Raw genomic sequence first — 17,090 nt, 5'->3', positions numbered from 1 at the left:
ACGCTGTAGATTTCATCAATTTCAGCTTGCAGGAAAAGATGTTTATGATATCTCTATGTGATAGAAGTGAAGAAAATCAAATGCAAAGTATAAAAAGAAGAAAAGTCAATCAATTATCCTGTGTACAAACAGAATCTTTAACGCTCCTGACAGAACATGACGTTATAGTCTTAATTAGGCCAATGAAAAGCACAAAAAGGCCTATTTTCATAGCCTGATAATTATAATTATTATAGCAAAGTACTCGGCTGGTAAGCTGCAAAAAAGAAGCTTGCATTGCTGTGTAGTAGTTTAGAAACTTTAGATTGGTATATATGACTTGTCAATATCACTTTTTGGTCTGGTCTGGGTCTTTTTAATGCAACATTTTCATCATGTAGTCTAAAGTCTTTGTTGTTTTCATATGGGGCCTCAGTATCAGTTTTGCATTGAGATCATGTATTGATCTATGGGTCTCTCATCCATGCATTCTTAAACTCCTTCTTGACATCCCTGGCAGACTGCCCCTCCTTTCATATATTAACCCCAACCTCTCACAGCCTCAACTCTGCTACATACTTCATTTTACAAAAAAAGAAATGAGCAATTTTTACACCAATATACATCTCTTTATTGAAACTAAAATGTCTTGATTACCCTGTAAAATAAATTCCTCCCTCAATTACCATGTCTAGCTAATAAGTGGCCTGTTTAGGCATGAAGTCATTGAAATTAAAATTACATTTAAAAAGTTCAAATTGTTCAATTGTATATGAGGCCATTAAATAACATCGGAGAAAATGGTTGCATTGCCGAGTGAATTCATTGTCCAGTGATCAATTAAATGTGTAATTGAAATAGGTGTTTCACACTAAAATACTACATGATGCACTTTATTCAAGTGAATATATTGAAATACATGTTCAACAACTTAATTATTTGTATCTTAACATTTCTACCTATATACAAAACAGATGAAGTATGTGTATATGAACATAATACTTACTAGGTATAGTTAGTACACACTTAACATAATGTTGCTAAACAATATATTTGAAAAGTTAAAACACCATCAATTCTTAATGATTACCTTGAATACACATAATAGAAAAATAAAACTTAAAGTTTAGGACACAACTATAGTACTGCACATGTATAATAATTTCAAATAGCACATGAATGTTAATATTACTTACTACATGACAATAAAATTTGTATGATACCAAAGTAATAGAAAATGCTTCTTTCCAGACTTCAGTAATTGAATTCTTACAGAAAAAATATATCACTACAGGGGACAGGCAATTTTTTTCAATGATACCTTGGTGGTTTAAAAAAAAACTTTTCTACTTCAATCCGTCAAAATGCCCATAAAGCAATTGAAATGTTACACTTGGGGGAAAATAGCACAAAATGAAAATGGGTATTAAATACCTGAGCAACAAAATCTGAATTTGCCAATCATGCCAATGCATTCACTGATCAGCTGGAACTAATGCTAATTGATTTAAAATTGGCGCCTAAAATTGACCACATTCCAGAAAAAAACCTACAAAAGTGTATGCCATTATTGTCATTTGAAGGGTAGTAATGCTGTACCTGATTTTGCATAGTTTCTGTTCTGTATACATGAACTAGTAATTTAGGCCTGTGCTCTCATGTTTGGTGAATTTTAACTTTGGGACCAGATAACTCTGATTTGACAATGGATGAGTTAACTTTTATCAATCCAATATTCAGATAGGGGTATCTCACTGAGCTGCAAAGTGAGCAAAGCTTGACATGTAAAAAAAGAAAATTGCAGTTCTGGCATAAAAGGTTGTGAAACATTTCCTTGTTGAAAATCTTGTTTTATTACCATAAAAAGAATTGTTCATTGTCAAGTAAGCAAAGTTTTTGCAAATCTCCCCCACCCCCCCAAAAAAAATCTGCAACCACAGGTATTCTTAGTTCGTGCTAAACTCAGAGTAATACATGTAATACGAAGAACTTTTTTTGTTATTTTTGTTATTGCCTATTAAATTTTAATTGTGGGCTAGTGGTCTTTTTTTTTCATTTACATTGGGGTCACCACTTGGGGGGTCAAAGCCCTCTCTATTATAGCTCTCAAGTGACAAAAAGTAAGGAAAAAGGGAGGAGTATTGGAAAAAGAGAGTTGGGTTGTGATCAAAGAACTATACAGTACATTGACTTTTCAACAGAGAAAAATATCACATCACCATAAGTTTTTCTCGACCTCACATCACCCCCCCCCCCCTTCAAAATACTCCAATGTTGCCTTTGGTTTACACTCAAGGCATACCATAAAAACAGATCAATTGTACAAAGCAAGACATCTATCAGCAATGAGTTTTCAATATACAGTGAATCAATTCTTGCACATGATTATGAACACACGTCAAACAAAATGGTATATGTATAGTTTTACAACAAAGACGTTGGATATTTTTCATATAATTTAGTTATATATACACACACTTGTATTAGCATTCAGAGTACACTGACACTTTGGTATTTGTCATATTACACAATGATAAAGAAAGTAACTATTAAACAAACCACTCGTAAGTTCCTCCATCCCATGGTTTTTTTTAATGACATAGTATATCACATAGTGCCATGATCAATTCACCATACAAACCTGAATGTGTATTCCACATCTAGCTTGTTGGCTCGCCTTTGACCAGTAAACTAAATACTACTTCAAGTTCAATTTATTTTAAAACCAAACCCATGTTCAAGATTCCTACCCCTCACTGTGTAAATATTCGCTATATATTTCATAGCACCTGGTATAACTGACAGTGATTGTTTTCACAATGTTGTCGGGTTAAATGCACTTGTGGATTGCTTGGAGATGTTTAGTCCTGTGCACCAGTTTGGTTGTATCTCATTGATTTGAACACAGACTGCATGGGATGGACAAGCATCAAACCTTGTCTGACCTAGCAGCAGTCAATGTACTTGTGTTCCAGCTGCTGATGTTCAGTGTTTCTTGAAAGATGCACTAGATCACTCATATTCATGGGTAAGTTTTTAAAGAAAGATCTCCATTTATACGCAAATAAAAAAAACAAGAGGGTAGCTAAGGCGAGCACATAATACGCCCGCCTGTAACACAGAAAATGTAGTTATTGGTCAAGCAAGAAAAGTGGAAGGTAGCAACTTCACCTTTGACCTTCAGACCTCAAAATCAATAGAATTCCTGGGATCCAAGCTAGTATCATACACACAAAATACTATGAGCCTAGTTTAAGTTAAACTGAAGTTATCACGTTTACAAGGAAAAGTTAACGGACGGACACCGAGCATGATACAATACGTCCCGACCCGTCACCGGGCGGGCATATAAAAAATCAAACACAAGTCACAAATGCATGATTCTAATTGGTTAAAAATCAAGTTGCATTTAAATGGAACCATGAATTTGAATGTAACTGCTTGCGTAACATGCCCCAGATCATGCTTCTCAATAGAATCAGTGCTCACTTTGCAGGTGGCAACATGTCTAGGACTATTTCAATTTCAAATGTCGTTCAAGTTGGTATCAATTGTCAGACCAAATTTTTAATTAATTCCATGTATTTTTCAAGTCTTCATACCCACAAAATGCTCAGTTGTATCTGAGTCTGCTAAAACGCTTCTGCATAGAATTTAGGTCCTAAATTAGACCAAGTTTGTCAATGAAAATCAAAACTTTAGGGTTTCGGGCTTTGCACTTGATAAAAGAATGTATTACAGTATATTGCTTGCCTATCCGCAATGAGTACCATTCATACCTCTTACCAGAATTAAGAGCTATAGTCCCAGGAACAAATGTTAGGTCATTTGTATATACATCATACATGAAGTATTACTGGTGGAAGAACTTGTGATGAGAATAACATTTGTAATTCAACAGAATTCTATCAATATTTACTTTTCTAAAATGATAAAAATATTCAAAACAATGATGAAGGAAAATGAGATATATATATATATATATACACCATAAAAGAGTGATAATGGAAAAATGATAACAATAAATCAAAACCTACAAAAATCAACCTCTCTGTATGATAGAGTACTTCTGAACACACTAAAAGAAATAAATATGAAACAGCCTTTACACTTATATGAGAACTACATTAATACATGTACATACAAACAATATCAGTATCAGAAAATACATATTCATTTATGATCACAGAATACTTTTCTTTAACAAATTAGACACATCATTTTTTTTTTGTTTCCTGGGGAAATAAATTATATACAAAAAATTCAAAGCAGTTCTATGTCCATTGATATATAAAAGCTAACCACAATAACAATATTTGTTTTACAACTGACACAATTCCATTCCTCATACATTATTCATATTCAATTTTATTTCTCTACCAAAGAGTGTTCTTATTGCTACATACTAATGTTATCGGCTATGATATACAGCACACATGATGATAACACAAAGCCATTGGTGTTGAAACAAATCTATTTGAAAATTAATGCTGAAAGGCACATTTTCAAACAAGAGGTAGTAGAAAGTAGATCACAAAAGTGTATTCACATTGTAGAGCATTTGTCAGTAAAGGAATTGACAATCTGTAATCAGAACTTACTGATAATTGTCATTAATAAGTGACATATATTTGGGAAGCTGAGATCGAAAGGTGAAGGATGGATCCTAACACTATATTGACAGGTATATACTTTATAGAAGTTTCCTATTAAAGGCCAAGATACACATACGTCGATACGTGGACTGAGGCTGGCCAGAAGGTGGCTCAACCTATGTGTATATGCTCACTATAAGCAAAAGACAAGGTGACACTTGAAAATTTTGAAACAAAAAATATTTTTTATATACATTCAGAATTGGAAGAAAAAAATGTAAAGATTAGCATGATGCTTTTAATATATGCCACCATTACTAAACTACTTTTAGCTGTCTGTGAAGTGAATATGTTCACAAAATAAATATAAAACTGAATAAATAAGCCATATTTCCAAGAATGTCAGCCATGAAAAGAGCCTTGTATCATTTCAGGTAAAACATGCTTCTGTTCTTAATAAGTGATGCGTAGTAAAAAAAAAAAAGTTGGGGTTACAATTTTCACATGAATAAACAGCTGGAAAATGTCAACATTATCACTCGGTCCTTAATAAACTGTTATTAAGTGAATGAATATCAAGCAGCTTTATTCATCATGAATGGACAATCAACCTTTATAATATGATATACTCAAAGAGAAAACCAATTCTATTTTTCAAAGTACAAAAAGTTTAGAGAATTTTTTCAAGAAGATCTTGAATAGTAAAAAGAAGAAAACAAAAATGATCATTCTATCCAATATAGTGAAACAAATGTAGATGTCAAACTCTGTGCTTGGTTAATGATAAGCAGAAAACATTGTATGTTTCCAATTATATTGTGCTCTTCATGCCAATCGCATCTCGGTGCAATCGCATTGCAGGCCAGCACACACATTGCAACTGCTGCAACGCACTACATCTCCATGGCACCACCTATTTTACACACTATCTGCGCTGCATCAGCACAGCAAATTGGTTGTGATGTCGTCATTTAGGGCAAATCTGATTGGCTCAAACTATCAAAATCGCAGAATTGTAGAATGATTTTACATGCCAAATGTCTGAGATTTGATCTGCGATACTTCTGCAACAAATCGAATCACAGTTGCAGCACGTTGCAGGTTGTCGCACACTTAGCAATTTTGTTGCAGTTGGATATTAGTGCAATCACGTTGCATAGTGTGTGCTGGGCTTTAAGTGCATGCTTTGCACACTATTGCCACCTAAAATGTAAATCTTGGACTTTGCTGTTTTTGTACATTGGCATCCTTCAAATGTTTGTGAGCCCTTTAAAAAACAGAGTATTTCACTGGAGCAGTGGTACAAAACTTAAGTGATCGATCTATATAACAAGTGGAAGTTAAGGTGAATAAATCATTCTGAGGTAAAGCCAAGTTTAAAAGACTTTTATTTCAATGAATTCAAATTTCATGCCATTATACGCCCTAAGAAGTTGAGTTATTCATGAAAATAAATAATAATGATAATAATATTTGTAAGGCGCTTAGTACGGATGTCTCTAAGCACTCTATTTTCTGTCTTTTAACTAACTACCGGAGTTGTAAAAATAAAAATGTGATCTTAATAAACAAAAACAGAAAATGAAACAAAATAAAGATGTGCACCTCAAGAGAGACCTTCCCACAACTGATAGACAGAGTGGAATATCTAGACATTAAAAAAGTGGGTCTTTAGCAAGGTCTTACATTGATTGAGGGAGTTGGCATAATGGCGTTTATTAACCCTAAAAATTAATTGTTTGTAAAGAAATCAAATGTTTGGGAATGGGAACAGAATTCCCAAATGCAATAAAATTTGCTGATAAGCCACGTGTGACATCAGGAAGAAACAAAGTGAATATCCTTTCACAGGTGTAGTTACCAGCAATTTTGATAAGCTGTACAATGGATCATTTTGGATGGTACTTGAGCGAAGGTAAAAAAAATCAACTTTCAGCTTCCACAGGCTCACATAAAACACACTGGGTAGACGTTGCACAACAATAAAATGATCTGTTAGAAGCACATGATTTTAAATATGAAATAAATAAAACACATGACATACAGATTATAATCTAAAGGAAACATTCAGAGGGCACAATACCATATCACATCAGAATGGAAATGTACACGATGAGGCTCTTAATAATAGAGACAGAAAGCAAATGAAGAATTTATCACTATGACTGTATCCTAGGGAAAGACTTTTGACAATCAAGGTTTATGGAACAACTGTCCCGTTGTGATTCTCCTTGTCAATTCCTGCCTCATAAGCTTCCGTTCTTGAGTAACACCTTTGAGCAACCCGCTGTTCTCCTGCGCTCTACGGGATAGATATGGTAGAACATCATCCACAGGACCATACGGTACGTACTTGTAAACTGCATACCCCATCTTACCTGCAAGTAATATCATACATATGCAAATAGTTGCAACGCAACAAGGGTACAAAACTTGATATTTTATTCACAAGCAAAGTCTGAAGTTTATCCATTAAAAGGTTTTTATGTTATCTCAAAAACAAATTATATTAATATTTTCTTTGATTCTGGATATCACTTTAATACATCTTTTTTTTTCAGTTTTTAATTCATTATTTACGAGAGATTACTGGCTAAAGTTGAGGCTATCTTAAAAGATCCATCTCACCCTCTACACTGCTATTATAACTTCAATAGGTCTGGTGTACGCCTCTGTGTCTCCCGTACTAACAGAGTACGTTTTAGGCAGTCATTCGTCCCCAATTCTCAACATGTGTTTAATAGTACAGTTGTCAGATAGAATGGGGAATTGCACTTAGCTTACTGTGAACCCCGCCCCTTTTAATACTCACCTTTAATTTACTGTCTCGCAAAACTCGTTCCACCCCCCCCCCCCCCTACGTATTCGGGCTGGAGATGGAATCACAAACCAATTAATATTTGAATAATTAATCAATTTATACATATGCAATTGTACTTTTTTCTATTATATTTGAAATAACGTATACGGCATTTTGTTTGTGTATGTAATCCCACGGTATTGTAAGTCTATTTCATTCTGTCTATGTGCATATGTATTTGTAATTTTGTAAACCCGATGTGAAATGAATTTCCTACACAGGACAATAAATACATTCAATTCAATTCAATTCAATTATTTAATCATTCAATGGCAAAGGTCACAGTGGCAAGGTTTTATGTCCACAGAGCTCTGTACCCTTTTTTGCATCAGATAAATAAACAACAGTAGATTCATATTCAAAATAATCTTTAACATTCTCTCAAAGGGCATTTTTCAAAATGCTTTACCATATTTCAAATATAAAGCATTGCATTTTTTCTTTACATTAATTGCTTTGTAATTTGGGCTATTATGAAACAATTAAGTTCTGTAAAATGAATCTCACTTTCTGTTAATAAATATTCACATATCCAAATTTGGTTACATAAAAACCCATACAGGGTCATTCCAGAAACTTGCGATCAATCAATAAAGTTAGGTCTGAAAAATCTATCATAAATCTGCAACTGATTACTGGTCTGCTTCATGTAATAGAGATGCTTGCTATAATAAGAATCATTCTACTCATTATGCATTTGCAATCGATTACAAATATCATTTAAATTGATTTCTGGTCTACTTCTAGCAGCAGAGAGATTTACTTTGCTTGAGCTCCTCGCAATTGTAAAAGTTTGTTTTTCAATCATATACAATAGTGCTAGAAAGTTAGTGAACCCCACCACAAAATGCACTCCTTCATGCTGAGTGTCGAATGTAACAACACTACAATGTCGGGCAAGCTCATAGAAACAAACTTTATTGAATGTAGTATTTTATCACCCGACTTCACAATTGAATATCTAAAACATGGCAGAACTTGACCTCTTTTAAATATGTTCATTTTCTGGTGGAATTCTCTAACTTTTTAGCACCACTGTATTTGGAATTAAGATTTGCAATCGATCACGAACCAGCAAATTAGCAATCAATTATTGATCTCCTTCATCCAACAGAGAGATCCAATTTGCCACTTGCTTGTTAATGGTTTGCCATTAATAATTACTGTATTATTATATGAAATTGATTGTAAATAATTTCTTGAAGCACCCCCTAATATTAGAACTGTAGGACTGCTTACCAAGAGGAAAAGAAACTTGATCACACATTCCTAAGAGCTGACCGAAGTAGACTAATCTATCCTTAGGACCAATACCAAGCTCCTCCATCCTGAAATTAAAATATGAAAACATCTTTTGAAACTCAGAATAAAATATATCACTCTATGATACGAGTTACACTAGGACACCAATTTGATGTTTGTTTTTACACCAAGTATATCAGCTTTCAAGGGCAACTTGATAGTACGGTATACCACTACCATGTTTACTCAAAAACAGGTGTTGTCCATTACCTCAAGTGGAATCGTGTTTCAAGACAAACTGACATTGAGTAATTCTATGTATATTTCACAAATCATCTCATATGGTTAATGGTCCAGTCTACCTCAATAAGTTTACTTGAATGAACTTCATAGAAATCAAAGCAATGAAAATTTCAACATCAAATGAAAAATACAATAACGGCATTTTAAAGTTTGCTTATAAATCTTCACAAAACAGTTGCATGTAGATGCACAGTGTGAGTGATATGCAAATAAGAGGGCTGATGATGTCACACACTCACTATTTCTTGTTTTATTTTTACATTTTGTAGATATTTGACAATAAGGAAAATCTTCACTGATTAACAATAGTTTACAACACATAATTACAGAGGATAACATCCAAGTTCTACAATTTAATGAGGAAAATTGAAATATTTCATATGCAGACTCAGCTCCAATAAACGTGAAATATTTCAAATGCAGATTTAAATCCAATAAATGAATGCCATCAAAATAATAAAATAAAAATATATGTTTCACAAGTATGAATAAAACTTTGAATCTTAACCCACTTTTAAAGGGAATATATCTTAGAATCTGGAAAAAGCAAATGTGTATGGTTTAACCATCCGAATGGGGAAGAGGGGGAAATGGCATCATACCTTTGTACGGCATGCCTCACTGTATCCTGGTTGTGTGATGCCACCATGATGTTTGTCTGACCCCGTGTCTTTATAGTATCCAGTGCCATGTCTAGACATCTATGGTAGCTCTCATTGGTAGCTTCGTAGGTCGGATTGATGGGGTCGTCATAGCCTATGTCCTCAGCGCGTTTGCGTTCCTGGTCCATGTAGGCTCCTCTGACCAGCTTGGCACCGAAGTGGAACCCTTCCCTACGGGCAAGTTCCATGTCGGCTTTCAGGCAATTATAGGCATGCTGTTGGATTCACGGAGAAGTTGAAGATATCAATAAATTCTTGGAAACGTTTCATACAATTTAACTGACGATTACAGTAACTACGTCATGGAAACCTTCATTTTGATCTGCTGCCAAGCCCCGTTACCATGGTTTTAAATGTATTTAATGGCAAACTTACCATGATTAAAGGTTATTAATTACCTTTAAAGATTTGGAAGTGTTGCTTACAATCAATGCACCTTTAGAAATTGTTTTTGGGATCATAAATATTTTTTGGCAGTGAGTCCCTTTTTTCAGGTCACATGATAAAACATGAATGTACAGGAGTTAGGAGCGACATCAATATAACCTTTCATGAGACTAAACACATTCTAAATAAAGTTGATATGAATTGGAAGACTTACCCTGAGATAGCACTGATATGTGTTGTAGATGACAGGCTTCTCACGATTAAACTTTCTCATCATTTCTATGGTAAGTCTACTGATAGCTGGCTGGAAGTATGTCTGCTCTGCATCCACCATCACACGAACATTCTTATCTCTCGCACACTGAAGAATGAAACATATTACACAACTATCGTTAATGTATACTAATCAGCTAGAAACATAAAGCACATGATAAATTTTATTCATTAAATTAAATTATCAAAATAGTGCACTGGACAACTAAAAAACATAAACTGGCATTGTCATCTGACATCTCCAATAGTCTCTCAATAGTCAATGCCATAAGCACAGCATCAACAAAACAATTTTTTACTCTTTTGGGGGGGGGGCACTTTATGTTTGTATAAAGAACAATACACTTTACCTTGGCTAGTTCATTGACCCTCTGTAACATACGCTTGGTTTGTTGTTCCTCCTCCTCTGTCAGAATAAACTGAAGCAGTTCCAACTTGTCACCCTGTAATGAAAGATTAACACTTGGTCTAATTTCCAGATCATATGCACTTCAAAGGTGAATTCTAAGATAGGAGAAGTCAAATTCCACATTAAAGATACTCTTAATCCTTAAAGGACAAGTCCACCGCAACAAAAAGTTTATTTGAATAAAAAGAGAAAAATCCAACAAGCATAACACTGAAAATTTCATCAAAATCGGATGTAAAATAAGAAAGTTATGACATTTCAAAGTTTCGCTTAATTTCACAAAACAGTTATATGCACATCCTGGCTGGTATGCAAATGAGGAGACTATGACGTCATCCACTCACTATTTCTTTTGTATTTTATTATATGAAATATGAAATATTCTAATTATGTCCTCATTGTCAAGTGAAAAACGATTAATTCCTCCCTGAACATGTGGAATTAGCATTGTTTAACACTATATGGTTCAGTCAAGTCGGTACTTATTGTCAAATCTATAAAAAATGAAATATTGTATAATTAAAACAATAAAAAACAAAAGAAATAGTGAGTGATGGACATCATCAACTGACTCAACTAGTTGTGCATATCACTGTTTTGTGAAAAATAAGCGAAACTTTAAAATGTCATAACTTTCTTATTTTACATCCGATTTTGATGAAATTTTCAGCACTATGCTAGTTTGATTTTTCTCTATTTATTCAAGTCAGCATTTTCCTGGGGTGGACTTGACCTTTAAGACGACATACATGTAAAATTAACCTCATAAATTTTAAAGGACAGACTGGATTCAACACAAATTATACCTAAATCCCAATATATAAAATAACGCTGAGATCTAACCTCTATCCTTGGAGCTTTGAGGATCTTTGAGAGCTTGAGATCTGGTTGCACAAGACATTCCCAATCCAAAAGATCAATCCACCTGAAAGAAAGCAATCAATTACAACCAATCAGTGACAAGTATTAACATCTCCTTAAGTGACTTACAATAATAATGCTTCACAGGTCAATGTCTCCTTTAGATACCTCTGCAGTTTGTCTTTTTCCTATGCTATCAATTACCCCCATGGAATATGACCAGAAAGAGAAAAATGTATTAGAATGACAAAAAATATATATTTCCAGTGCAGTGTGTGTTACTATTCCTGAATAAAAAGCTATTTATTAAAAGAGAAGCACACCAAAAGTGTTAATAGCACCATCTCAATTCCTCAACTACTGACATCTGGCCAGGATAATGCAACATTCTGGGCTAAGTAGTCTTGTAAAATACTGTAGGCCCTTCTTGAATGATAATATACTATTAATTCACCACTCAATACATTCATACCACAATACTCATGTTGCAAAGTAGCATAACAAGTACTTTCTTCTCAAAAACTTTTTACTTTCTCTGTATGTGAACAAAATTATAGACTGATTCATTCTCATTATTACTGATGGTCATCACAAAGAGAATATTTTTAAGACTAGTTATTTATAACACATAGTCAATGATAGGCCACACAAAAGGTTGACCAGTCAGTTATTATGAAAACAAATCTTCATTGAATTTAAATACAAGTGTGCACATTTGTTTTCTAAATATTAATGAAATTCAATTGTTTTCAAATATGGAATATATGTTATCACTGTGGTCAAGAAAACGTGTACCCTGTGTATCTCTAAGGTTTTTGCAGGGGTTAAATTAATTCAAGGCCATCGAAGGCCATGGTTTTGGATGCCCTTCTGACTGGCCTCGATGCCCCTCATTCATTAGTCTGGTGATTTGTTGTGCCCTTTTTTACTTAAATTCCAATTTGTACTGTAATATAAAAATCTTCCCAAAACAAAAAATAAAATTATCTGGATGCCAGAAAATTGGCCTGTTCAGTAGTTAGTTTGATGATATCAGCAAACTTGGAGCTTGCATCCAAGGTCAACCGATCCTATTTCTATAGCTAAGGCTGTCTCATCATTAAATGACTGATTGATCATTTCCTATGAAAACCTCAAGCACAAAATGACTAAATATAGGCACATAATGCATATTTGTACCAGAAAAAATGCACTAAGAGAAAACATTGGCAACCATGACACGGCGAAAATAAGCATTCATGTAGAAGAAAGCACAAAAGTCAAATCTAAAATACTAATACTATTACTAGCTGTCTCATCATATGACTGATTGAAAAAAAATCTTTTGGGGGACCTGTCTGATGACTCTTCAATGTTACAGAGAATGTGAGAAGCTGTTTCATAAACTATCTTCATGGGTCATAATTAGACATTGTATCGTCATTATTATCACCATGTCATCACCAATATTTTCATTAGTATCATTATCATCATCATCTCTATCTTTACACTGCACCTTCTATTTTCATTTAGGAGATTTGCAGACATATCTTGATCCAGGTACCACACATATTTCATGATAGAGGGTTTCTAAGAAAGACCATTATTGTTATGAATTCAAGCATGAAATCAAGTGCCATGTCTGTTCTTTGTGTGTAAATTTACAATGATAAAGAGCTCAAATGGGTGGACGATTTCAATGAATACTGTCTGATAGCATGTTACAGTATCAAGAAATCTACATGTAACTGCTGTAACCTACAGTACTTCTAATATATTGGGAATATAACACATTGGAAGCCCTATTTGATCTGCCTATGTTCTGAAAATTAGCAACATTGGTAATTTTCTTTCATCGCTGCATTGTTTGTTTTACAGGGCATGACTATGTATCAGAATTAACTAGACATTGATAAAGAATGTCAAAGAAAGTAAAACGTTCATGTGTCAATGAACAATTTTCCCCATTCCCATCGCCTTGCCAAATAAAGAATTAAGGTGATACCCAATGCATTTTAACCCACAGCTCTAGATACTATGGCCCGTATTCTGAACTCGGGTTTAAATTAAGCCCTGGTTTAAAGTTGTGGTTTAACTATGGAGAGCCAAATGGGGCACACATCCTTAACAGTACACATCCAATTTATTAACTCATAATGACACCCAAACTGTCCGGGAATGATAACTGAAGTATTTTTCATCATTATGAAAGCAAAAGGAAACAAAATAGTAAATATGAGAAATATACAATATAAACAGAATGTTAGAATGTTTGGCTCCCTATAAATTTAGCACAGACTTAGACCATGGTCTAAGTTAAACCGGACTTCAGAATACGGGCCAATGTCTCCTATGGAAGTAAGTGGACCAACTTGTCCCTTTCAGACTTACCCGTCTTTATCGTCATCGATCCAGGTAAACCACACACCTGATTCATCCCTAGATGTTATACCCATGGTTTCTAATTCATGTGTGAACTGGTCCTCGGTCAAGCGATGAGACATGAGGTCTACAGTCGGGTTCTCTTCTTGACCAGACATCCTAAGAAACACCTGACGAGTACGGACTATCACCTCGGACAAGTTTAACTGGATAGATGACACATGTGAAGAAATGTATAAATTAAGAAAGCTACATTCTTTCCATTTAAAAGTGAATATACTATGATAGCAACTCTCGCTGGAGTGTCACCTTTCATGGGAAGAGCCAATCAAGAAGCAGAATTTTCACTGTTGTCATGGTAGCTGACATTCCAGCAAGAGTTACTATCATATCAACTTTTTATGAAATGGGCGGGGCCAAGGAGGGTGTTTCATAAAGCAGTAAGCGTAAGTGAAGAGCGACGTTAAGATCGACTGGTGATCCTTTTTTATGATAAATGGTATACACCAAAATGTTCATTGGCAATGATTTAGCGTGTAGGAAAGCATCACCGGCCACTCTCATCTTTATACGAAGAGCTTTGCCTTTATGAAACGGCCCCAGGACTTTTAGAATAATAAAACTTTAATTTTGAAATGAAATACATGCGATTAAATGCAATTTTTAATAATCTTGACCTAAAATTCATACATCTGGGGCCCGTTTCATAAAGAGTTACAACTGTTGTAACTATGCCATTATGACAACTACCATGGCAACCTTGATTTTGATTGGCTGCTGAGCCCTGTTGCCATGGTAGTTGCCATAATGGCAAAGTTACAACAGTTGTAACTCTTTATGAAACGGGCCCCTGGAAAGTTCAGTTCCTGCTCCGTGTCTCAATAGAGCCAGAGGTCTGATCATTGTCGAAGAAATCTAGATGGATTAAATATACATGCCTCCACCATCACTTGATCTCAAATATATCGTTAAATTGTCAATATTTTCAGAACTCCTAATCACATCATCACTCTCATATAGTACATGAATAATTGATTTGAAGTTGTAGCAAAAATCAATTTATCTTCATGATTGTCCTTTGACCCTGATAATGGTGATCTCTTTATTTTTTTTTCCATATGATTGTATAGGGGGTATACAAGGATCATATAGATAGAGTAAAAAAAAAACAGTGGTCATCTGATCTTATCAATGTTTGAATAGATACATGTATAACAAAACTTGACTCCGTGTTGGATGATGGGCGACACCTGTTCCAGTGTAAATGGTATCAAAATCCAAATGAAAGCAGATCGATGCTTACCAAGATTTGTGGTCTTCCTAATGCTGTCAGTTTCACTGCACAAAAACCATCATCTGAGGTGGCACCTGCAAATACAAATTACAATAAAATCATAAAAACTCAGTATTTTACAGAATTAAAGGAAAATGAAACCATTGGAACAAGTTGGATTGTATTTCAGAACATAAAAATAAAGAAGCGGATCAATGGAAGCTTGAAGAAAATTGAATGAATAATAAGAAATATGAGCATCTGAATGCTGAGAACACTATTAAACATTAATGAGATCCATTGGCACTGTGAACAAGATGTGTGATGTCACTCATGAAAAACTTCCTAATTACGTTTTTTACAGTACATATCTCACCTTACTGGTTTTTTGTTTTTGTTTTTGACATGTAGTCTTTTGAAAGGACATACATGTACAGGTTTTACTAAAAACAATCCCTGCACTAAGAAATAGAATAAATGCAGGGTCATTTTTTCCCCTTGTTCTCCATCTTTTCCCTTTTTCCTTTTTTTTTGAGGGAGTAGGGTGTGGGATCAAATTACAAAACCCATGACTTGCCCATATCAATTTCTGTAAATAATAGCCTTTACCATCCTATTTTACAAATATATTACATGTAGATAATAAACCCCTCAAAAAAAAGTTTGGAAATCTGAGTTTGGCCATTAATTTCTCCCAACTCCCAATTTTCCACAATGCACATTTGATATCATTCAAAAGATCATTTAATTCTCTTTAAAATGATACCATGGTTGATCATGCCATCAAGAAAAGAGCAGAATTAAAGTGTTGGATGAGGTCTAAATTGAAAAGCTGCAAAACGAGCAGAAATGGTCATCAAGGGTAAATAAAGAACATGATTCTTTTGTCTGTGTCAATAAAAATGATAATCCATTCAAATCAAGCCACTGCTTCTTCATTTTAGATGTTTTGTTGTGGTTTATGTAGTGATGGTTCTGTGAGATAACATGGTTTGAGTCATGGTTTGAAAATTGAAATACCCACGCATGTTTGTTATGTGTTTGCTTGTGCAGAGGTGTGTTTGATTCCATGTAAATGTTGATGTTAAAGGTGCATGAAAACAAAAGAAACCGCTGAGAAACTCACTTATCACGGTAAAAAAAAAAGAACAGTGACCTTCAATATTGTGTCATTTTGCAACTTTTGAATTTTGACCTTACCCCACATGTCAAGGCACTGCACAAAACTTCCTGTACATAACAAACTGTACCATCCAGTACCATTATCTTCTTGGCATATGCACTGAATTTCGTGTATTGGGAAATTCCCTTTATTTTCTTTTTTTCAAATTAAAATTTAAGTATTTTGCAAGCTGTCAGATAATAATAATAACCCTTTGCATGCAAACTGGTTAGATACAGAGCTATCAAATTGTTATCCATGAGAAAAAGTACTGGTCTAGGTAATCTTACACAAAAATGAATTCATTTTTATATAACATTAGGATGTTTTATTCAGTGGCTTATATAATCAATCAAATCCTTCGATCAGCAATCTGATGAAAAACATAAAAATAAATGCTTACTTTCATAAATGACAAACTTCTAACATCGAAACATTCTTTGTCAATCTCTTCTTGTTTCTAATGTTTAAATGCAGTGATGTAAAGAAATGCCAATATTGTCAAGGTGAATACAAAAAGACTTCCAACAATTCATTATCTTGAATTTAGTTGAACAGCCTACAGTAACTCACCAGCAACACGAATACACTCCATCAATGTTTCTAAGTTATCGTCACATTTCCTCTCATCAGTATAGAAATAGGTTCTGGCACTAGAGACTCCTTCGCGACGATCACCAAACTCTGGATGGGCCATGAACTGCTTGAGATGTTTAGCATCAT

At 34.3% G+C, this 17,090-nt stretch overlaps 1 protein-coding gene across 2 annotated transcripts; it reads right to left on the bottom strand.

Moving 5' to 3' along the window:
* Window positions 1–586: 586 nt before the first annotated feature.
* On the bottom strand, window positions 587–17,090 carry LOC129283788 (proline dehydrogenase 1, mitochondrial-like). Of its 2 annotated transcripts, XR_010296249.1 has the most exons (10): window positions 16,941–17,090; window positions 15,236–15,300; window positions 13,942–14,138; window positions 11,554–11,635; window positions 10,652–10,744; window positions 10,243–10,389; window positions 9,582–9,856; window positions 8,674–8,762; window positions 6,331–6,952; window positions 4,359–5,830 (listed from the first exon to the last, which is right to left on the bottom strand). XR_010296249.1 is itself a non-coding variant. In XM_064112089.1 (9 exons), the coding sequence occupies exons 1-9, from the start codon at window positions 17,062–17,064 to the stop codon at window positions 6,768–6,770; spliced, it is 1,257 nt and encodes a 418-aa protein (XP_063968159.1). In that variant the 5' UTR covers window positions 17,065–17,090; the 3' UTR covers window positions 587–6,767. The 2 variants fall into 2 exon arrangements, 1 of the variants encoding a protein (XP_063968159.1); XM_064112089.1 differs by having other exon boundaries at window positions 587–6,952.

This window comes from Lytechinus pictus, chromosome 2 (assembly GCF_037042905.1).
Source record: "Lytechinus pictus isolate F3 Inbred chromosome 2, Lp3.0, whole genome shotgun sequence".
Taxonomy (NCBI): domain Eukaryota; kingdom Metazoa; phylum Echinodermata; class Echinoidea; order Temnopleuroida; family Toxopneustidae; genus Lytechinus; species Lytechinus pictus.
This window is presented reverse-complemented; position numbering and strand designations above follow the sequence as displayed.

Bases quoted from the DNA above. Each gene is read 5' to 3' on its own strand.
- LOC129283788 (XM_064112089.1), bottom strand. From the start codon at position 17,064: ATGGCCCATCCAGAGTTTGGTGATCGTCGCGAAGGAGTCTCTAGTGCC. The intron at 9,857-10,242 runs GTAAGTCTTCCA...TGAATCCAACAG, and splicing joins CATATCAGTGCTATCTCAGG to CATGCCTATAATTGCCTGAA. The intron at 6,953-8,673 runs GTAAGCAGTCCT...TATTACTTGCAG, and splicing joins TCAAGTTTCTTTTCCTCTTG to GTAAGATGGGGTATGCAGTT.